General features: G+C 39.9%; 1 protein-coding gene across 9 annotated transcripts in view; it reads right to left on the bottom strand.

Annotated features, from left to right (window-relative positions):
- Positions 1-24365, bottom strand: part of CEP152 (centrosomal protein 152) — a 102646-nt gene extending 78281 nt beyond the window's left edge. For 6 of the 9 annotated variants that reach the window (XM_061428830.1, XM_061428833.1, XM_061428835.1 and 3 more), the window contains exons 1-6: positions 23439-24365; positions 14357-14450; positions 3394-3497; positions 3103-3175; positions 2746-3024; positions 1497-1662 (exon numbers count right to left, since the gene is read on the bottom strand). In XM_061428830.1, coding sequence (XP_061284814.1) covers positions 1497-1662; positions 2746-3024; positions 3103-3175; positions 3394-3497; positions 14357-14443 — 709 coding nt within the window. In that variant the 5' untranslated portion in view covers positions 14444-14450; positions 23439-24365. The other 3 variants (XM_061428834.1, XM_061428838.1, XM_061428831.1) reach the window with 2 other exon arrangements.

The raw sequence follows: 24365 nt of genomic DNA, 5'->3' as shown, positions 1-24365 counted from the left end.
GTCATGTCCAACTCTTCGAGACCCCATGGACTGCAGCCCACCAGGCTCCTCCGTCCATGGGATTTTCCAGGCAAGAGTACTGGAGTGGGTTGCCACTCTCTTCAAACTCATTTTTTTAAACTACTAAGAACCTATAATCACTAAATTCAGCACTACCATTAAGTTAGTTAACTCTCTGATGTCAAATTTAGGCAAATGTGTAACTAACAAAAAATGAATCAACTGGATAAAAATGCAGATTGTTAAGGAAGTGATGAAAGTGATATATGCAAAATGACCAGGCAATATAAATGTAACCGAACACAGCAGAACTGAAAGAATAACATCAAGGTGTCAGGCCACCGTTGTGATGTCTGTTTACTTAACCCCAAAAGAGTTATGCCACACACACTGTCCACCTCCTCATCTCTTCATTCCACAAAACCTTAGGAACAGAGAGAGGTTGCCCACATATTTGCTGTCAGCTCACTGGGGGAAAAGGTGTCCCTTACAACTATCCTAGAGCCTGAGCATAAGATGGAAGCAGCACCATGAAGTTAGGGCACTAGAGTTCAGTTTTCTCTTTGGTGCATGCAGCCCAGGAAACCCAGAATATCTGATATGACTTTTCCCCCCACTTCTTAAATGTAATACAAAAACAACACTTGTGTTCGCATTCTAGAATCACACTGGCTCTTCAGCAATAACTAGAAGTTATTTCACATGCCAGAGAGTAGGATGACAAACGTTAGATGTATGAAAACAAAGATTCAGATTAGTCAAGTTTGGTTTTTAGTTCTGAATGTTCGGATCTCCTCAAAATTCCCTAGTAGCACTTTTACCGATACATATACTATTCAAAAGAAAATTTTTTAGCAAGTGTCACAGGACTAAACCTGAGATGTAACTCTAGTTTTCATTCTGAGTATACAGTCATTTATATCAAAGTTGTCCATTTATAACCAAAGTTGTCCACAGTAAAACTCTAAAAACCAAAAGAAAAAATTAAGATAATGGTTGACTTACTAAATTACATTTCTATAATGAAAAAAATCTAAGATTGAAAAGAAAACTACATTTCATTTTCCAATTTAGGCTTCTGTTAAGAAAGATATGCTATATGAAGCTAATTAAGTCTTAACCAAATAGAATGACTGAAATATACACCTGAGAAAATTTCTGTTAATTTTTCATTAAGGGAAATTTCAAATACATAAGAAAGTAGAGAAAAGAGTACAGTGAACTCGATGAAACCATCACCTAGATTCAACAATTGTGAACTCATGGCCAGCTTCACTTTATCTACATCCCCATGCAAACTTACCCCCCAACAACATGATATTTGAAGTCAATTCTAGACTTCATGTCAGCTTATTCAAACTTCAGAATATATCTTTTAAAACTGGACTCTTTTCAAAAATTTTCATTATCTTCCTTAAAATCATAATTCTTGAACATGCTCCAAGTGCTCAAAGTTCTCCAAATAGGCGGTGAAGAAATTTAAACTTGATACCTACTTTCATTAGCTCCTAAAAATTGCTGTTGCAGGCCTTCAAATGTGTCGCTTTCTGCAGTGTCCTGGGCTGGTGAGCCATTATTCTGGGCAGAAGACTGAAAAGGTTTATATGTCACTTTATATGATTCCAGAGCTTGACAACTAGGACCTTGTGACATGCCAAATTGCTATTACAAGGTGAGAGACAAAGTTGACAATTAGGATTTGCTCTTTTCTTCAAAAATTATCTGAATGAGACAACTTGTTATAAAACTTAATGGTGGTACAATTACAAATTTTATATATATCTCTCTCTCTGCTTAAAAATAGCACTTACTGTTACTTAGTAAAGTTCATATAAAGTCTGAAATATGTAATTTCACACACTTTCGTTGTACTTCTGAGCATATAATATTACCAATTCCATAAATAACATTCAAGAATTCCAGTGAGATTGTATATAATAAACATTTAAGAATAATTTAGAAAACACATCTATGCAATAACGTGTAATACAATGACTCATGTAATAAATACTCAGTAACTTTTGTGGGATGAATAACATTTTATAGAGAAGGGGAAACTAAGTAAGTAAGGGGGAAGTAAGGGGAAATGACACCTTAAAACAACCAAAAACTTATCCTGTCATCAGGTAACACAGAATATCTACTAGTGAAATGAGGCATTCATCGTCATTGAGAAAATCTAAGCAGCAGCTAACTGTATCCTAAGGTCTTATTCATCAAACTCTCCAGAGGCAGAGGGGGAAAGTATTTCTTTCCTTAACATTCATCCTGTCTATTGCTGTATCATCACAACAGATAATCATCTTTGAAGTATTTGATGCAAAATTTGTGATAAGGGTGATGAGCTAGATGATCAAGGTAACTGACTGGTCTCATGTAGGTGATTAACCATTTTTAAACTCCATCAGGGTACCTGAACATAACTTTTCACTGGAGCAGAGTTAATGGTAGAAGCCAGAAGCCTCAGTAGACAAAGGTGGCCATTCTTTGACAGACTTAACTTTTCATGTTTAATTATTTCCATGAAGTCTCTATTTTAAAATTCTCATTTAAGATGATTTAATTAGACTGTAAAGAGAAAACTGCACGACTAATTCAGCATGAGGCTGAATAAATGCACCCTCAGCACTATTTGTACTTAAATGTTACTACTGCACTTTTCACAAACATTTCTTAATCACACACACACAGCAACTGTGTGTACACACATACACAAATTTCTTGAAAGTCAAGTTTCTTCAATACCTGAAAATGATTCCTTTGAGTATCTGAAAATGTAATTACATTGGTTGGTTGGCTATTAAATTCCTGCTTCTGACTGTTGGTATATGGCCTAAAGTTTTCAGGAAGGTGATATAAATCAGTCTGCTCATATTTACTCGGAGGACTATAACCACTTCCGCCTTCATCTCCACCTCCTTCAGGATGGTAGACAGGATGCTGGTCTTCAGTTCTACTTTGATTGTCTTCCCAGCCATTGCCACTTTTCTCTCCAATGCATATATCCCGAATCTCATTATAGGCCTATTAGATAACAAGAGTAAGAGAAAAGTACTAAGATCTATTCCCACCCTCAAAGTCAAGTTCATGCCAGATACTTACATTTACATTTGGAGGTTTAGGCAGCACTTGATGCTCAGTCCAGTTCATCTCCAATTGCTCAGAATGATGTGTGCTTGAGAAAAATCAGTATTTTAAATTAGAGCCTATCATCTATTTGGACAGAGACAGAGAACCTCAAGATTTTAACATGGGTGCCCTCCAAATTTTACCTAAAGGATTAAGAAGTAGTCTACAATTTTACAATCATATGTTATTATTGCCTGCAGGCTATCTAAAGAAAAAAACTCAAAGCATTGTGATATACAAACGCAAGGGGTTTCAGGTCCTTACTTTTCCTCTCTGCCGTCCTCGCTGCAGTCCGAATAGTGAAGTTCGGGGGAAGACAGGTCATCATCCAGCATATCGTGAGGCAGGTCTGTGAGTAACTGCTGCAACTGAGACAGGAAGGTCAGCGTCAATACAACACTGGCTTAGACCCAAGATACCAAACCAAAGTTGCCTTGGCACCAGTGATTTTGACTGTAGAAGTCAAAGAATTTCCTAATTTCTCTATGTAATAAAGGTCTTAAATTCCACAGGAATGATATTCATCAGTTCACTTGGGGGAAGGGGAACACATAAATATCAGGATTCATATTGGAAGGTATCTTTTTTATCTTTTTCTAGAGGTCTTAGATTCAGATACACGTACAGCAGGAAAGCTTTTAAAACTTCTTTTAGGCAAACACAGCAGGTCATAATAATGGCACCATCACTGTATCATGTTATCCGGGGGGCAGATCTGAGTCTCAGAATCCTGTTCTACCAGTAATCAGACCTGGAGGACTTGGCAATCAGACACCCTCCTGGGAATCTGAGTGGCCAGATGCACTGTACCCAGGTGGTGGTAACAGCCGCAGCAGCTGGTGGCCCTGGAAGCCCTTAGAAGCGCCATTGATATGAGGGAAACCTCTTGGGCAGTAACTAATTACTAGAGAGCCATCCAATTCCAATGATGAAAAGATACACAATGCTTGGCTCTTATAAACAGTTGAGTAGAAAGAAGGCTGTAAGCTTCAGGTTTTTATGGATACAGTACTCTCAAAAATATAACTAAAACTGACAAAAAAGCACATGATTTTGCTCTCCAATTTTTTTTCCAGAAAAATCACATCTTTAGCATTCTGCCTTATAAGAACTAGATAAATTCACTCAAGTTCCAAGATCAACTGTGACAAAGAGACAAATGAATTATCTAATTTGTTGAATTTCAATATCTGTAAATGTCTTCAAATCCCAATATAACGACTTAAAATTTGTAATAATCAGAAGATTCAAACATTATGTTACTAAAGGGTCAAAGGACTGCTTATAATGACTTCTCTTTAAACCTAAGCATCAGTTAGATTATTAGTAAATTGACCGAGTCCTCCAGAGTATATAAATCAATCCCATAAAATTATGTAATATATCAGTTTTAAAGACATTAACACTCTATAAAAATCCGGAAGAAAAAAATGAGAAGTTGCTTAGTCTATGGCAGGTTTTTTCCCCTACTTCTCTGCATTAGAATGAAAGAAAGGAAGTATAGCTATAAAACATATCTGAGTATTACATTTATAATTTAAAAGATATTCTTAAAATGCATATGGTAAAAGTTAAATAAAATTATCCTAAGAAATGTCTGAAAAGAATGCCCCAACTGTTAACAGAGTTTTGGTGAAGTCAAACTTGGGAATGAAATGGGGTATGTGAGGTGGGGAAGGGGGACACTTCTTCACCCACATACATATTTCTAACATTGAGTGGATTGTTTATTTGAAGGTGTTCTCAATACATTGGTTTCTCTAAAAATGAAGTAAGAGAAAACTATTCTATTCCAATGAAAAGTTATCTTGATGGAACTGATATTAACGATCAGGAGCTTGACTTATTGGCCACCTGCTCACATAGGTAACTGAAAAATCATTTTGTGAATTAGCCATATCAGAGTTGACCTAAAGATATAAAGAATAACAAACACTAAGAGAGAACACATCAGTATAGTAGGATACCACAATGGGACTCAAGAGAAAGGTGGCAAAGTGATTTTACAAGGACAAAATTCACAGAAAAAAGCACCTACGAGAACTTGAAGGAAAAAGACTGTACCCACATATAACACAGGGAATAAAACCAAAATAAATGTTTTATACTTAAATCAAATAAGGACTCCTATAAAGAAAAAACATTTTCTTCTAAACCTTCAATGAGGTTCAAGTACACAGCCTTATAATTCAGAAAAACCTTAATAGGAACATCTAAACAGTACAATTTCCACCCCCTCCCATAAAGATAGAAAAAGCTACACAATAATTAAGCAGTTCTTATAGCTTTCTTTGCAACACCACAAAATTAACAAAACTGGCATCCATGGAAGAAAATTAATTTGAGCATAAGCAATTAAGTTCCTCAAAATGCTTCTGGATCCATAGGTAAACTTGTCAAGTAGCAAAACATCCCTACTGTATCTAGTGTTTTAGAAAATATTTTACAAAATGTACTAACATTTTTAAATCATTTCATTCGCTTTCAAAAAATTTCTCAAGATCTTTGTCATAGCTGGGCTATAATCCTTGGCTCCATAACTTTGAGGACAGAGAGGTTAAATGAGCTTCCCAATAAGGCCATTCAGGAACAAAATACCACCTGCCCCAGGCTTCCATTCCTGGGATCAAAGGGTGCCCTCCTCATACAACTGTCAAATAGATTTTGCTTTTGAACCCTGTGCCATAAAACACAAAATTTTCATATCAACGTATGCGTGTTACCCAACAGAAAATTTTAGAAACTGTAAAATTTCCTCATTAAAGATCCACCCAACTACCAAATACAGATTCAAGAACAAAGTAACAATCCTTATAAACGGCAAGACCTAATTCCCCTTATTACTTCCAAATGTGGAAGTGATACTGTCTTTTGGTCGCAAATACAATCCTCTTAGTGGGATATGATTGAGTTATCAACTGAGTTTAATAATTAAAGAGATACTTTCCCTAGAAAAAAGATAATTTGCATTGCTAAGACCCCTACTGAAATGCATTTTAAACTAGTCTATAAAATCCTCTCCCTTTACTAGCTCATATGTTTGTTCCTGCAAAAATAAAGAAAAAAAAATTATTTGAGGACATTTTACTCAAAGAACTTTAACAAAACACTTTTACAATAATCTACAAAGAACAGCCAAAAAGCCTAGTTCAAGCGGAATGTAAAACAAGGAACATGTGAACCTTTTCTTAAGATTCTTCAGCTTAAATTAACTAAACAGACTGTCTTCAGAGTCTATAATCCTTGATATTCATGAAAGCAAGAGTTCTCAGATTACAAAGCATATAATACATCTTCTCCCCAGAGGACAGCAGCAAATGGAGTGGACAACATTCATCTGCCTTCTGAACAAGCTGCCCAACAAGTACACTGATGAACCGATTTTGATATTTTTAAATATGAATTGTGAAATAATGCTTTCATGGATACACACTAAGTAGAATCCGCATCTTAGCCTCAGAGCCAAGTTATTAATAAAAACATCCCTGAAAAGGCCCAATATGGGACTGACAAAGGGCCAAATAACTTGGCAGCTGGAGCTTTAGTCTATGAATTACACTACATGAAAAATTTTTTTTAATCCTTTCCATTAGGTAAAACAAATTTTATAATCTTAGTGGGGAAGACTTTGCCTAGATTGCCACACATCTGTAAAAGAAACACGGCAACAACATTTATTAGACAAATATCAGCAACATTGCAAGTGACACAAAATAGAACTTTAGGCCTGGAAGGAACACCGGAGACCCTCCAAGCCAAATCTCTCCTACAGGTGAGCACGATGAGGCCGAGAGCAGGTGAGGGGCATGCCCACAAAAGCAAGAGTTACAGCCCCTGGGCCGGCAGGGGAACCTGAATCTCTCCATTTCCACTCCTATCTTCTACATGCCATTCAGTTGGCCACTGGAAGACATAGTCCTACCTGTTTGCATACAAGTGAGTGTCAGCCAGAGTTCAGTGTTTTTGTTCCCACTCTGACAGTTCCTGAAAAATACCTATATATTATGGGAAACACTTCAAAGGCACCATCTAGATAAAGTATTTGTTGTTGTTTAGTCGCTAAGTCATGTCTGACTCTTCTGTGACACTATGGACTGCAGCCTGCCAGGCTCCTCTGTCCATGGGATTTCCCAGGCAGTCCTACTGAGTGGGTTGCCATTTCCTTCTCCAGGGGAGCTTCCCGACCCAGGGACTGAATCCAGGTCTCCTCACTGGCAGGCAGATTCTTTATCACTGAGTCACCAGGAAAGTCCCAGATAAAGTGTAAGAAATTGCTAAAGGAAAACAAAATGTAATATGAACAACAACAACAAAAACACAATATGAACACTCCACTATTTGTTTCTTTGCTTCACTTAGGTGATGACAAGAAAATTGCACTAAATAAATCAAAGAATATAAAATGCAAACAAATGCTAGCTTTACAACTCCCCCTAGTGGAGACAAAACATCAAAAATGTATCCATAAGTAATCAAACAAGGCAGTTAAAAGTAGAAGAATGGCGTTGTGATGGAAACAGTCTTTAAACTATACCATTCCAAGCTCAATTGAGCTTACTATTCTCCAGAGAAGTACCTGTATTAAAACCAAGAGGGACTCAAATCTGTATTCCCAAGTACAAGTTTCTGTCTGCCATCTGCTACTCAAACCACTTATCTTTCTACTCAAGATCACTTTCCAGGTTTTGAATACATCATCACTAAGTGAATGATCATCAGCAAGTATTATCTTGATAAGCACAAATTACTAATTCCTTCTACCCCAAACCACAGGCTCCAAAATATATACCTGTGTGAGTTACAGTCGCTCAGTCGTGTCTGACTCTTTGCAACCCCATGGACTGTAGCCCACCAGGCTCCTCTGTCCATGGGGATTCTCCAGGCAAGAATACTGCAGCGGGTTGCCATTCCCTTCCCCAGAGGATCTTCCCAACCTAGGGATTGAACGCACATCTCCTGCACAGCAGGCAGATTCTCTACCACTGAGCCACAGGACAACCAAACAATAATCGCAGAACTACTTCTGGTGACACTGAAGAAAGTACACGCCAGCTCCAGCAAAATGGCAATCTACCTTAAAGCACATGTGGCTTTACCAGTAACTCTGGGGCTTTCAGCAACCATGACAACAACAGCAACAACTATATCTCTGTAATATTCCATGATGAAATCACATAGTGACTTTAGGTGGAAAATGTTTTGCAAAATCACACTGTTACATTTGTTGTTTAATTAACTTATATTAACTGCTTATATTAACTTATATTAACTGCTTTTTTAATTTATATGCAGAGTACATCAAACGAAATGCTAGGCTGGATGAAGCACAAGCTGAAATCAAGACTGCCGGAAGAAACATCAATAACCTCAGATACACAGATGACACCACCCTTATGGCAGAAACCAAAGAACTAAAGAGCCTCTTAATTAAAGTGAAAGAGGAAGTGAAAAAGCTGGCTTAAAACTCAACATTCAGAAAATGAAGATCATGGCATCCGGTCTCATGACTTCATGGCAAATAGATGGGGAAACAATGGAAACAGTAACAGATTTTATTTTGGGGGGCTCCAAAATCACTGTAGATGATGATTGCAGCCATGAAATTAAAAGATGCTTGCCACTTGGAAGAAAAGCTATGACAAACCTAGACAACATACTAAAAAGCAGAGACATTACTTTGCCAACAAAGGTCCATCTACCCAAAGCTATGGTTTTTCCAGTATCATGTATGGATGTGAGAGTCAGATCATAAAGAAAGCTGAGTGCTGAAGAAGTAATGTTTTTAAACTGTGGTGTTGAAGACTCTTGAGAGTCCCTTGGACTGCAAAAGGAGATCAAACCAGTCAATCCTAAAGGAAATCAGTCCTGAATATTCATCGGAAGGACTGATGCTGAAGCTCCAATACTTTGGCCACCTGATGTGAAGAACTGACTCATTTGAAAAGACTCTGATGCTTAGAAAGATTGAAGGCAGGAGAAGAAGGGGACAACAGAGGATGAAATGGTTGGATGGTATCACTGACTCAATGGACATGAGTTTGAGTAGGCTCCAGGAGTTGGTGATGGACCGGGAAGCCTGGCGTGCTGCAGTCTGTGGGGTCGGAAAGAGTAGGACATGTCTGAGCGACTGAACTGAACATTTGCTGTTGTTGGTCAGTCAGCTAAGTTGTGACTGACTCTTTGTGACTCCATGAACTGTAGCACTCCAGGCTTCCCTGTCTTTCCAGTATGTCCCAGAGTTTGCTCAAACATATGTCAGTTGAGTCAGTGATACTATTGTTACATTGTGAATGAGTTAAGGAAAGAGTTTTTGAATTCTTCTTCTATAGACCAGCTTTACAAGTAAAAATTGCCTAGAATACTCTGGATGAGGTCTACTTAGTTGCAAGAAGGATAGCTACATCAGTAGTTCTCAAAGTAATGAACTCCAATAAGTTGTGAGGAAAGAGTGATATGAATATTAACTGACATGATAGCATAGCTCCATCATATTCTCACCCTCCCTCGCCTGTATTCTAATCCACTCTGTTCACTGTATAAGAGGTGGAGCTTCCAGTGAAACCCTGGTGAGGCTGTGGGTTATACGCTTGTCTGCTATGCCTTGGAACACAATGGCCAAACTTTTGCCAATATACCATTCAGAACTGTGGCGATTCAGAGATGATTATGGTGCCTTACTTTTCTGAAAACTTCTTGGAGTTTTTCTTTTTTTGTTTTCTCAAAATATGCGCTATCTGTGGTGGTCTGTTTCTTGAGATTCCACTGGTCCAACTGTCCTCTGAATATTGAAATCACTTTACTAAACTCTTTCCTTTTCCAAAGATTAAATGCACTTTCTCCATTTACTCTTCGACACAAACAAGGGAGGGAATAGAAACAGTAAAATCCAGAGCATCACTGTAGAGCTGCTAATTAGGATGGCATGGAGGCTGGAAGGTGACTGTGGCTTATTCACTGACTTATGGGCAAGTGTGGACAAAATCCCAGCTGATCCCAAAGTGTCAAAATCAAACGGCTTGGTAAAGCATGTTGTATCAGCAACTGGCCATTCATACGAGACGGTCAGAATCTCTAAGTGGTTATTGTGCCATTTACAGAGAGGGAAATCTCACAAGTCCTTAGCAAAGTAGCCCATGAGATAGATATGGCCTGCTTGGGACATCTTTAGGAATGTAAGCATTCCCCCTACACAAATGAACTGAATACAAAGTGATTCAGTTTGTAATGCACTGTGCATTAGCCGTGCATGTGTGTATGCTGCTCAGTCACGCCTGACTCCTCACGGCCTCATGGACTGTAGCCTGCCAGGCTCCTCTGTCCATGGGATTTTCCAGGCAAGAACACTGGAGTGGATTGCCATTTCCCCCTCCAGGGAATCTTCCTAACCCAGGGATCAAACCTGAATACACTGCATTGGCAGGCAGCCCTGGGAAGCCCACTGCTAACACTCTAATCTGCCTGGCAATCCCAACCAGGCAGGCATGAAAAGATTATTCTCTTTTTTTTAACTTCTTAAGACTTTAAACTATTCTGCTACTTGTAGGGTCAGGGAGACTGAGGATGTGGAAAGGTTTCTGGTATGAAAATGAACTTAGGTTTGATCAGGTGATTTATTATTTTTAACTCGCCATGACAAAGCTGGAATCAAGACTGCCAGGAGAAATATCAATACCTCAGATACGCAGAACCCACTCCAGTGTTCTTGCCTGGAGAATCCCAGGGACAGGGGAACCTGGTGGGCTGCCATCTATGGGGTCACACAGAGTCAGACACGACTGAAGCGACTTAGCAGCAGCAGCAGCAGATACGCAGATGACACCACCCTTATGGCAGAAAGCAAAGAAGAACTAAAGAGACTCTTGATTAAAGTAAAAGAGAGTGAAAAAGCTGGCTTAAAACTCAAGATTCAGAAAATGAAGATCATGACATCCGGTCCCATCATTTCATGGCAAATAGATGGGGAAACAATGGGAACAGTAACAGACTTTGGGGGCTCCAAAATCACTGTAGATGATGATTGCAGCCATGAAATTAAAAGACGCTTGCTCCTTGGAAGAAAAGCTATGACAAACCTAGACGGCATATTAAAAAGCAGAAACATTACTTCACCAACAAAGGTCCGTCCAGTCAAAGCTACGGTTTTCCCAGTACTCATGTGTGGATGTGAGAGTTGGACTATAAAGAAAGCTGAGCACCAAAGAATTGATGCTTTTGAACTGTGGCGTTGGAGAAGACTCTTGAGAGTCCCTTGGACTGCAAGGAAATCCAACCAGTCCATCCTAAAGGAAATCAGTCCTGAATACTCACTGGAAGGACTGATGCTAAAGCTGAAACTTCAATACTTTGGCCACCTGATGCGAAGAACTGACTCATTGGAAAAGACCCTGATGCTGGGAAAGATTGAAGGTAGGAGGAGAAGGGCAAAGGATGAGATGGCTGGATGGCATCACCGACACAATGGACTTGAGTTTGAGTAGGCTCTGGGAGTTGGTGATGGACCGGGAAGCCTGGCGTGCTGCTGTCCAGCAAAGAGCTGGTCATGACTGAGCGATGAAACTGACCAACTGATGACAAAATATATATATGGCTGAATTTTTAGAAAAATTCTAAATTTTATTTTTTGCTGAAATTCTAACCTTTCTTCTTCCTTTGCAGCTGTTTTTTTAAAAAGGTAAAATACTTATTAATAAATATGAAACACTTTTTATTAACATTTGGATAACATTTAACATTCATTAACATATGGATGACATTTATTATCCATAGTAATCATGTTACAAAGTTAGCTAGCTATTTTCTTCTACTGTGCTAGAAACAATTACTCTCAAATACTTAACCTCTTAAGATCACCTTTTCCTCTGGAAATTCCCTACTCCAGCACATAATCTATCAAAGAATGATCCCAATGGCTATCTTCTATATCATCTAGAATTAACTGTCTCCTTAATCAATACCGCGTTTAAAACTTTCACCACACAATACACCTGGCAGTAAGTTCTCTCTAATATCCTACCCACCATTTCCAATGAAAAAAATCACCTGTCAGGATTATTTTTTCTCTTCTTTAAAGTCTAGTATAATAATTACTCAAACTGATCCTCTCAAGAATCCCAGTAGCTAAATTCCAGTGAACTACCAAGGCCATCAAGGTCATGAAAACCTCATGCTGTGAGTTCAAAAAGTAACAGAAAACCCTCAACCCCATCTCTGCCACAACAATCGTTGTGAAGGCCCCTATCAAAATCTGGAAACCCTGGCAAAGGTCACAAACTCTAATGCCCTTGGCGACTTGGCAGAGAATTTACAAGAGTGAAGTTAATGGGTTCAAGGGCACAAGTTCATGTTTTGTTTTGTTTTGTTTTGTTTGGGGGTTGGGGGCACCATGGCCGGCCGGAATGGGAGAGCCACTGCTCAGCTCCAGCCCGCCTACTACTGTGTGCAGAAACAGGCCACATGTGGCCTATTTCAAGACAGGCCAGATACTCTGGACTGCTACATGAAATTCTCCAATCTTTAAATTTAGATTCAATTTTTCAAAAACACTGTGCAAACAAACAATACATATCTATAGACAAAATCCACCAAGCTGCCAGCTTTGTCTCTACCCTAATGCTATTGCCAGCCATGTGGGCAACTGACCCCATTCATTGCTTCCGATTAATACAAATGGCCCATGGTAACTACTAAAAATGATTATTTTACATATTGGGAAAGGGGTCATATCATGGAAGCAATCTAAGTGTCCACTGACAGATGAATGGTTAAAGAAGATTTATACAATGGTATATATACACAATGGAATATTAGCCAAAAAAAGAATGAAATAATGCCATTTGCAGCAACATGGATGGATCTAGAGATTATCATACTAAGTGAAGCGAGTCAGATGGTAAAAGACAAACATAATATCGCTTATATGTAGAAGCTAAAAAAATGATACAAAGGAATTTACAAAATAGAAATAGACCCACAGACATAGAAAACAAACTTATGTTTACCAAAGGGGAAAGGTGAGGAGGAATAAATTAGGAGTTTGGGATTAACATATATACACTACTATATGTAAAAGCAATAACCAAACAGGGGCCTCTTGTATAAAACAGAGAACTGTATTTAACATCTTATAATAACCTACAATGAAAAAGAATCTAAAAAAGAATCTAAGTATCTAAAAATATAAATAAATCACTTTGCTGTACACCTGAAACTAACACAACATTGTAAGTCAACTATAATGAATAAAAAATTTAAAAAACACTTGAAAGAAAAAAGAAAATGGGTCAGATCAACATTCAGTACAAAAACCTGTTATTATAGTCAATCAAGAAATCTGACTCAAACTAAAAACAATCATAACCATCAAACTGATTCCCACCGGCTGCTACTATTACTACTGGGCCAAGTATAACCACACTTACTCCTTTTCTCCTTAAATCTATTCGCCCAACACAGCACTCAGAAAGATCTTTCAAATATATAATCAGACATCACTTCCCTGCTTAAAATCCTCCACTGGCTTCCCACTACTCCTAGAAAAAAATACAAACATCTTCCCATGACATCCCATGATCTGGCACCTCTTCACCTGCCTCCACCACTAACCCCTTGCTCACACAATCCCAACACCACAGCCTTCTGGCTATTTCACAGATATGGAGGTTTCTCTTCTCAATTTCCAGGCTTAACACTTGTATCTTGGCCTAGAGTACTCCTTCTGGGCTTCAGTATCTCTGCTTCATCTCATGACTCAAGGCTCAGCTCAAACATTTCCTCCTCCAAGGGACCTTCCCAACTGGTTCCCAGACGGCTGCCTTAATATCACTATATTTTGTTTCCCTATCATTTATCAGTGCTAAATTATCACTCACACAAATTACTTGTTTATCATCTGCCTCCACTTAGGATGTGGAATATCTGAGGCAAAGAACCTTGCTGACTTGCCCATGCAAGTATATCTCTGCCTCCAAGATCAACCACTACCTCCTAAATGAAAAGATCTTAAAGAATCTAACCATTTAACTGATGGCATCATACACAGTTGTGTTGTATTCTTGTCTCAAAAAAAGGAAGCATTCCACTCATCTACCATTTAAAATGCCAATCAAGTTTCAGGGTAGGGGAAAAGAAGAACTATAAATCCTTTGAAATGACACAAAATTATATAATTTTGGTTAGAATATAAAATTGTTCAAGATTGGGCTTAGAATTCTTCTTCTGAATAACTTACCTCTTTCTCCCTTTCATAGTCTTCTTTGTCAAATTCTTCGTCTTCATTTTGTGTCTGCAGGGCCACACTGCCAAAGTCTAGTGACATGGTCCTTCTGCAGGAACAAAAAGATGCTTAGTTTTTAAACAGCCCACAAAAACTACTGCAAAGCAAACTACATAAGAGATGCCATACACAAAAAGACAGGTGTAGCCGGGGAGAAGCTATATGTAACTCGCACATGACAAGTGATCAGTATCCCAAATATCAATATAAAGAGAGTCCTTACAAATTAAATCATGATTCACAGAAAATAGGTATTATAACAGAAACTCATAAAAAGATGAAAAAATGCCAAAAGCTAATAAACCTATGACTAGACCTTTCTTGTGGTCTGGAAAACATAACTCAAAACAGTAAGATTTTTGTCCACAGACAAAAATAATAATAAACCATAGATATGCCCAAACATAACAATTTTAAGAATACACTCAAAGTTTCTAATTTGATGTATTAAATATGACACAGGTAGGATCCACCACAATTTGTTTCATTATTTTTTAAATATTCATTTGGCTGTGCTAGCTGTGGCATGTGGGATCTAGTTCCCTGACCAGGGATCGAACCTGAGTCCCCTGCAGTGGGAGAATGGAATCTTAACCACTGGACCACCAGGGAGGTTCTTATTTCATCTTTTGAATATCACCAGTACAAATGCCATGTTTTTCAGAAAGAGAGCCACTATATGCTGTGTTAATGACTGCTACCCAAAAAAACATTTACAACCTGGCAAACTCCACAGAGCACACAACAAAAATGTGTTAAATGTCCTGCTCTTAAGCTTGATCAAATCAGGTTCTAGCAAAAAGTACTCAGGAAAAACATAAGTGAAGGATGTGAAGCTATACCACTGTCCAAAAGCAACAGCAAGTGTCCCTGGAGAATGGTCACTGCTGTGGCAGTAGGAGATGGGTTTTCAAGTACTTACGGTCAAAATACGGCTGATGGCTCAAATAATACTTAGGAATCCTAATAGTCCACAGAACCTACCCAGAATTTCAAAGCTCCGAAGAATCCTGACCAAAAAGCAGGCAGGCGTCATCAATTACACGGCCTAATACTGCCCTCTATTCAGTCCACTCATGTGTGTGCCAGTGAAATGCACTTTGATGTGAGCCTGGGCCACAGCTCATGGACTGCACTTTTCAGGCTCTAAACTGTCATTAAATTGAAAGTGAAATGAGAAGCAGAGACTGGCAATCCAAACACATTTTACCATGAAGAACTTAGCTCCTGCATGTTAACAGTTGAGGACTAAGATCACAAACTTGTATGTAAGCCATGTAAGCTACTTTTATGTAGCTTTACAGCAAAAGCTATTCCACTTCATCAGATTAAAGGTGCCCTTGATTGTATAACAGTTTCGTTTGTACTGCTAAGAAAAAGATGTGGCCAATTAAATTATGACAAATCATTAATTTTAAAATGAGGTCCAACTTTGCAGATGTTAAAATATGAAAAGAAGGGAGCTCCCTGGCAGTCCAGGGGTGAGGACTCAGTGCTTTCACTGCTGTGACCCAGGTTCAATTCCTGGTCAAGGAACTAAGATTCTGTCAGCTGTGAGGAGCAGCCTTTAAGAAAAACATGAAAAGAAAATGTGCACATTAGAATAGATGAAATATGATTTTACACATGAACACAAATACAAATTTCAACGCTGATAATTCCCATAAGTCAAATTTTGTTTGTTTTTCAAGGACTGAATAGTATTTCTTGGCCAAGCTCTAATTTGTGGTTCACCTTCTTTACTCCTCTCCTCTCTCGTCCCTACAACCACCACATTCATTTCAACTTTAGGAATTCAAACTCCTCATGTCAACAAACCCTTCCAGCCTCTGCTTCTTAGACGAGACCTGCTCCTGTGCCAGGGCAAAACAGAGGAAGGGACACGCACCCCTGTTCACTGAGAGGGAAAACAGACACTGAGGGTTCTCCACTCAGCAGCTACAAGAACCCTCTGTATACCAGCAGAAGATGGAGACCTGACTATGGGGCCGAGGCTAGAGTTTAGCTGAAGTGGTAAGGGGAAAACACGCACACAAGCAAGCTCATGTCTCCAGGGACTTTACTTCAGGTGAACATCAAGTTCACTAAAGACAGTAGAAATACTATAGATAACAGATAATGAATTATTATAGATAATAGATAATGAAAGTACAACCCCCTTTAAATCCTGGCACCTTAAAAGAAATGTAGTTAAGCTGGACCTTAAAGACTGATTTGTCCAGACAGATATAATCTTTCCTGCTTCTAATTTTTATATTTTCCACCTTTTCCTGAATTTTATACTTAAACCCAGAATACAAAATTTGGATTAACTTCTCTTTTATTAGGTAAAAGGAGAGAAGGTTTTGTTTTGGGGTGATTTTTACCCTTCACTAACCTGCCATCAACTCCTGTTGAACACTGAAAAAGAACATTGAGATTTACAAGAGCCTGTTGCTAAATATAGCTATTAAAAAAAAAAAAACAAAAACTACTTTTTCTCGAAGAGTTAACAGATAAGTGAATTCTACAAGGTTATTTCCAAGTGAAGAAAATGTAAAAGACACAACTGTCTTTTTCTGAATGGTGTTTTAAATCCAAACCATATCATAAAGAAGAAATTTTTGAAACTATCTGAAAGAATAAATCTCCACTGGGGAAGAAAAGGTACAAATTAGCTTTCCTTCTGAAAAGTGCAAACTGTCAGAGACCATAAGAAACTGTTTTAGGCATAAAAGTATATTTGATAAACTTACTTTGGCATTGAAAAAAAATGACTAAAAAGATAATTAGTGTTTTAATTAAAATGTAAAATAAAAGCTAATGTGTTTCTTCTGCATAGTAATCATATACTAATTACCTCTACCAGAGGCTTTAATATTCAGAACAATAAAAGAACTTGCTTTAAAAAAAAACAGCAAGATAATAAATTCAGAAGCCATAAAGAGGAAAAACTTGACAGAAACTTCACCAGAAAAAAAAAAAAAATTTGTATGTAGCAAAAACAATCATTAGCAAGTCAAATATGTTTATATATATATATATATATAAAGATAAAATAATAGTAATGAGAAAAATACTTGCAAAATGTAAGACAAAGTACCAAAATACAATTCCCACAAAGAAATGAGAAAGAGGACTTCCCTGGTGGTACAGTGGATAAGGATCTGCCTGCCAGTGCAGGGCACATGGGTTCAATTCCTGGTCCAGGAAGATCGCACAGGCTGCCAAGCAACTACACCCATGGGCCACAACTACTGAAGCCTGCGCTCTGCAACAAGAGGAGCCCCCACAACGAGAGAAAGCCCGTGCACAGCAACGGAGACCCAGCACAGACAAAAAAGAAATCAAACAGCTCAGACTAAAATGGACAACTGATGAAACATGGTATTCAACCACTACTGGAAAACTTCCATTACACCTAGTGGTGGCTATTTTATAGGAAATAGGCATCCTCATCAATTGCTGATGAAAGTGTGAATTGGGGACACTGTCTTGAAAACTCAATATATCAAAAAGAGCATTTGCCCTAGCAAAAGTACTTCTGAATAAATTTGGCATCAGTGCGTCACTAATAAAAATAATGAAGGATTTCTCTATACTTTAATCATTTAAAAAAATCAAGATGCAGAGTATGTGTACAGGACTTTTTTTTTAGTAGCAAGCTGGTTAATACTTTCTTCTTAAGTAACTTCTTTTCTGAACCTATTACCAAGACTGTTCTGTCATATGTCCCACTTAGTACTCATCTGGTTGTCCCTGGTTGTTTTCTTTTCCCTCCTTGCAATGACAAAGATCAATGGATGTTTAATTGCACGAAATATTAAAAAGCTAAAGCAGCATTGTTTTTGCCTCATCTTATAGGCACTCTAAAGGCAGAATTATTAAACTCTATCTCCCGCACACTTTACACAAGTGAGGCACCCAACCAATACTTATTTTTGTTTTACAAGTAACTTTTTGTACTATTTTTTTTAATTTTTATTTGAATATTGTTGCTAAAAAAGCAGACACATTATTGTGCCAACAAACATCCGTCTACTCAAAGCTATGGTTTTTCCAGTACTCATGTATGGATGTGAGAGTTGGACTATAAAGAAAGCTGAACACCGAAGAATTGATGCTTTTGAACTGTGGTGCTGGAGAAGACTCTTGAGAGTCCCTTGGACTGTAAAGAGATCCAACCAGTCCATCCTAAAGGAAATCAGTCTGAATATTCTTTGGAAGGACTGTTGCTAAAGCTGTAACTCCAATACCATGGCTACCTGATGTGAAGAACTGACCCACTGGAAAAGACCCTGATGCTGGGAAAGATTAAAGGTAGGAGGAGAAGGGGACAACAGAGGATGAGGTGGTTGGATGGCATCACCAACTCGATGGACATGAGTTTGAGTAGGCTCTGGGAGTTGGTGATGGACTGGGAAGCCTGGTGTGCTGCAGTCCGTGGGGTCACAAAGAGTTGGACACGAATGAGCAACAGAACTGACTGAACTACAGTGTTAAATCAGTGAATGAGATATATCTCCCTTTTTTTTTTTTCTTCCCATTTAGGTCACCACAGAGCACTCAGTAGCCTTTCCTGTGCTATTCAATAGGTTCTCATTAGTTATCTATTTTATACATAGTATCAATAATGTACATATGTCAAGTCTGAATCTCCCAATTCATCCCACCCACCCCCCTTTTCCTCTTGGTATCCATAGGTTTTTTCTCTAAATCTGTGTCTCTACTTTGGCTTTGTAAATAAGATCAATTATACCAATTTTTTTCAGATTCCATATTTATGCATTAATAAAAGAGTACATCAAGGCTGCATATTGTCACCCTGCTTATTTAACTTATATGCAGAGTACATCATGACAAATGCTGGGCTGGAAGAAGCACAAGCTGGAATCAAGATTGCTGGGAGAAATATCAATAACCACAGATATGCAGATGACACCACTCTTATGGCAGAAAGTGAAGAGGAACCAAAAAGCCTCTTGATGAAAGTGAAAGAGGAGAGTGAAAAGGTTGGCTTAAAGCTCAACATTCAGACAACGAAGATCATGGCATCTGGTCCCATCACTTCATGGGAAATAGATGGGGAAATAGTGGGAACAGTGTCAGACTTTATTTTGGGAGGCTCCAAAATCACTGCAGATGGTGATTGCAGCCATGAAATTAAAAGACGCTTACTCCTTGGAAGGAAAGCTATGACCAACCTAGATAGCATATTGAAAAGCAGAGACATTACTTTGCCAACAAAGGTCCATCTAGTCAAGGCTATGGTTTTTCCAGTGGTCATGCATGGATGTGAGAGTTGGACTGTGAAGAAAGCTGAGCGCCGAAGAATTGATGCTTTTGAAGTGTGGTGTTGGAGAAGACTCTTGAGAGTCCCTTGGACTGCAAGGAGATCCAACCAGTCCATTCTAAAGGAGATCAGTCCTGGGTGTTCTTTGGAAGTACTGATGCTGAAGCTGAAACTCCAAAACTTTGGCCACCTCATGTGAAGAGTTGACTCATTGGAAAAGACTCTGATGCTGGGAAGGATTGGGGGCAGGAGGAGAAGGGGACGACAGAAGATGAGATGGATGGATGGCATCACCGACTCAATAGACGTGAGTTTGAGTGAACTCCGGGAGTTGGTGACGGACAGGGAGGCCTGGCGTGCTGCAATTCATGGGGTCGCAAAGAGTCGGACACGACTAAGTGACTGAACTGAAATGAACTGTAACGATATTTGCTTTTCTCTTTCTGACTTACTTCACTCTCTATGACAGTCTCTAGGTCCATACAGTGAAGAAGGCAATGGCAACCCATTCCAGTACTCTTGCCTGGAAAATCCCATGGATAGAGGAGCCTAGTAGACTGTAGTCCATGGGGTCGCTAAGAGTCGAACACGACTGAGTGACTTCCCTTTCACTTTTCACTTTTATGCATTGGAGAAAGAAATGGCAACCCACTCCAGTGTTCTTGCCTGGAGAATCCCAGGGACAGGGGAGCCTGGTGGGCTTCCATCTATGGGGTCGCACAGAGTCGGTCACGACTGAAGTGACTTAGCAGCAGCAGCAGCAGCAGGTCCATACAACCAGTATTTGTTGAATGAACATTGCTCTATACAGATGCATTTTTTCAATAAAAATTTTACCAGGTTTTTGTCTGCCAGATGCCAGATGTATCTAAAACATCACATCAGCCATGGAAAGCTCACAGTCTCTTAGGGAAACAATGATACAAATAATTATAATAATGCTGCTGTTGCTGTTTAGTCCCTAAGTCACTATGGACTCTTTGCAGCCCCATGACTGTAACCCACCAGGATCCTCTGTCCATAATTTCCCAGGCAAGAACACGGGAATGGGTTGCCATTTCCTTCTCCTGGGAATTATGATACATTGTCAAGGCTGCATATTGTCACCCTGCTTATTTAACTTATATGCAGAGTACATCATGAGAAACACTGGGCTGGAAGAAGCACAAGCTGGAATCAAGATTGCTGGGAGGAATATCAATAACTTCAGATATGTAGATGACACCACCCTTATGGCAGAAAGTGAAGAGGAACTAAAAAGCCTCTTGATGAAAGTGAAAGAGGAGAGTGAAAAAGCTGGCTTAAAGCTCAACATTCAGAAAACTAAGATTATGGCATCTGGTCCCATCACTTCATGGGAAATTGATGGAGAAACACTGGAAACAGTGTCAGACTTTATTTTGGGAGGCTCCAAAATCACTGCAGATGGTGATTGCAGCCATGAAATTAAAGATGCTTACTCCTTGGAAGAAAAGTTATGACCAACCTAGATAGCATATAGAAAAGCAGACGTTACTTTGCTGACAAAGGTCCATCTAGTCAAGGCTATGGTTTTTCCAGTGGTCATGTATGGATGTGAGAGTTGGACTGTGAAGAAAGCTGAGCACTGAAGAATTGATGCTTTTGAAGTGTGGTGTTGGAGAAGACTCTTGAGAGTCCCTTGGACTGCAAGGAGATCCAACCAGTCCATTCTAAAGGAGATCAGTCGTGGGTGTTCATTAGAAGGACTGATGCTAAAGCTGAAACTCCAATACTTTGGCCACCTCATGTGAAGAGTTGACTCACTGGAAAAGACCCTGATGCTGGGAGGGATTGGAGGCAGGAAGAGAAGGGTACGACAGAGGATGAGATGGCTGGATGGCATCACCGACTTGATGGACATGAGTTTGGGTAAACTCCAGGAGTTGGTGATGGATAGGGAGACCTGGCATGCTGCGATTCATGGGGTTGCAAAGTGTCGGACATGACTGAGCGATTGAACTGAACTGATAACAAATCCTGTAATAGAGAAAGTACACAGCACAAAATAACTATGCCTAAGAAGAAAAGAAGGCTGAAAAAAGTTTCATAGAAAGAAAAGCTTTAGATTAGAAATAGATCTTAAAGGACACAGCATGGCTGTATGTGGTTTAGAAAGAGGGTACTCATTCAAACAACCTGGGGCAAGGTTTTGGCTCACCTGCTTATCAGCTGTGCAAACTTGCACAACTGGTTCCATTCTTCATTAATAAAATAGGGTTTTATTTAATAAAAGCTGTACTATTTCAAAGATTGGTTATGAGGATCCACAAGATTTGTGTATGTAAAGTGCCCTATAGTGTGTGTCAATCAATACATTTTAGTTTTGTTTTTTATATAACATGTTACTGATGAATACAACTCTACCAGCTACAAAAGATGTTAAACAAATGGACAGCATTCAGTATATCTGAGAAAAGGTGAGTGGCCCTGTGTGTGAAACCCTACTTCAAATAATGCAACTTTTTCTGTGATAAAAATAACACTTGCTTCAAGATGCTCCCCCAATCCTGTTCCTTCATGAATTTAGTCACTCTGACACTTTATGTCTTTATTTCTTGTACTTTTCTTATGGTTTCAATTTCAACTCATTTAGTTGAGTGCATTCACATGTAGGAAGTGCATATACGTTGTCTCTCATTGTGAAGGATATGGTAAAATTCAGATTAAATCAGACTCAGTTCATGGCTGTAAGACAGAAAAGGCTAAGTGCTACAAAAGTGGTTTTTAAGTGCCCTGCTGCTGCTAAATCGCTTCAGTCGTGTCCAACTCTGTGCGACCCACATAGACGGTAGCCCACCAGGCTCCCCCGTCCCTGGGATTCTCCAGGCAAGAACACTGGAGTGGGTTGCCATTTCCTTCTTCAATGCAGGAAAGTGAAAAGTGAAGTCGCTCAGTCGTGTCTGACTCTTAGCGACGCCATGGACTGCAGCCTACCAGGCTCCTCCATCCATGGGATTTTCCAGGCAAGAGTACTGGAGTGGGGTGCCATAATGCTACTTACTTGCTTATATGTTAGCTTCAAGAATGGAAACAGCCAGAGAACATTAGTCTGTTTCAGACTTGCAACATACTAAGGCTTAGGAGGCCTGTTTTATTCATTCAGCAATTACTTGCAAGCACTGTTCAAGATTACAAAGTTTATCAGGACTTGATGTAAGAACAGAAAACAGACATAAAAGCTAATGACAATAACCTGTGACCAATACTAAGGACAACAGCTTGAACAAATACATTCAGGGTGCCCAGAGGATGCTGCGAGTAGGGAACCACAGGCTGAACGAAGAATAAGCCAAGTCCTTACCAAGGAACTCCGTTTGGCTTCAACTATGGCACAACAAACAGCTACCGCGAGACCGAAGGACCACGGAGCCCAGGATGCCTGGGGCTGCTGGCTTGGGCTTCCAGGTCACCTGCACTCGGTCGACACACGTGTACAGAGCACCCACTGTGAGCCAGGCACAGCGCCGGGTAACCACGGCGGGGGTCCCCAGGGCAGGGTCTCGGGGTTACCCTAGCAGTCTGGAGGAAGCGAGGATGCTTCCCAAACGTCATTTCTAAATAGAAACTTGAGATCTGGCTAACACTTCAAAGCCAAAGGCGGAGCCCCGACACCCGCAAACAATTCACCACACCGGGATTTGGAGAGGGAGGAGATCAGTCCTCCGGGAAGCCTCAACCAGGATCCCAAGGACCCCGCACCTTCTCCTATCCCAGCCCCAAACCCAGCCAAGAAGCGAAACTCACCGGAGGCCACGGATGCTGTCACAACGGTGACACTCAAGCTCCAGAGGAACACCACCTTCTAGGAAATACTTCTCCCGAGCTCTAACCCGCTAGCGTCTTCCTACTCACAACCGAGCCCACTGAGCCCCGAGCCCATTGAGGAACAGCCGCTTCCTTCAATTGCAGTCTAGACGCGGGCCTGGTGGGCGGGGTTATGCCGGCTCGGGACGGGGCATAGAAGCGGAAGTCTCCGCCTTTTTCAAGCTAGATTGAGAAATCCGCCCGCAGTTGCAAACATTACACGGCTGTTTAAAAGCGGGCGCCAGAGGTGGCGGGAAGTTCCTCCTGTGTACCTATTGGTGGATTCCTGAGCCAATTACGAAAGTGTTGACTCTAGAGAGGGCGGGCTTATCAGTTACTTAGAGGCGCCCAAGCACCTTGCCTTCATTGGCGCGGAGGAACTGGTCTCGCCCCAACTCCTTGCCCCTCACTTCACCATCTGGTGCAGTGTCTCGCGCCCACTACGCTTCCCACGCCTGAATTCCAATTGCAACAGAATCCCTCACTTTCCCCAACCTTAGAGATTTTCGCATTTACCCGATTCTCTCAGGTGATGGGTGCCTGCTTCCCCATCACCTTAACAGCCTGAGTCTTCTTGCTTACTAGGTCCCGCCTTGTTTGAATGTGTGTTTCTTTACTGATGAAATGACATATTTTCCACGTTTATTTACTACCTGAATTTCCTCGAGTGTGAATGTTCTTGTCACTTAATATTGTTCTTCAGTCGCCAAGTCATGTCTGACTCTGCAGCATGCCAGGTATCCCTGTTAACCTGTTCTGTTATTTATTTAATTGGAGGCTAATTACAGTATTGTAGTGGTTTTGCCATAAATTGACATGAATCATCCATGGGTGTACATGTGTTCCCCATCCTGAACCCCCCTTCCC

This window comes from Bos javanicus, chromosome 10 (genome assembly GCF_032452875.1).
Source record: "Bos javanicus breed banteng chromosome 10, ARS-OSU_banteng_1.0, whole genome shotgun sequence".
Taxonomy (NCBI): Eukaryota; Metazoa; Chordata; class Mammalia; order Artiodactyla; family Bovidae; genus Bos; species Bos javanicus.
The sequence above is the reverse complement of the archived record's forward strand: the minus strand, read 5'-3'. Positions and strand labels throughout refer to the sequence as shown.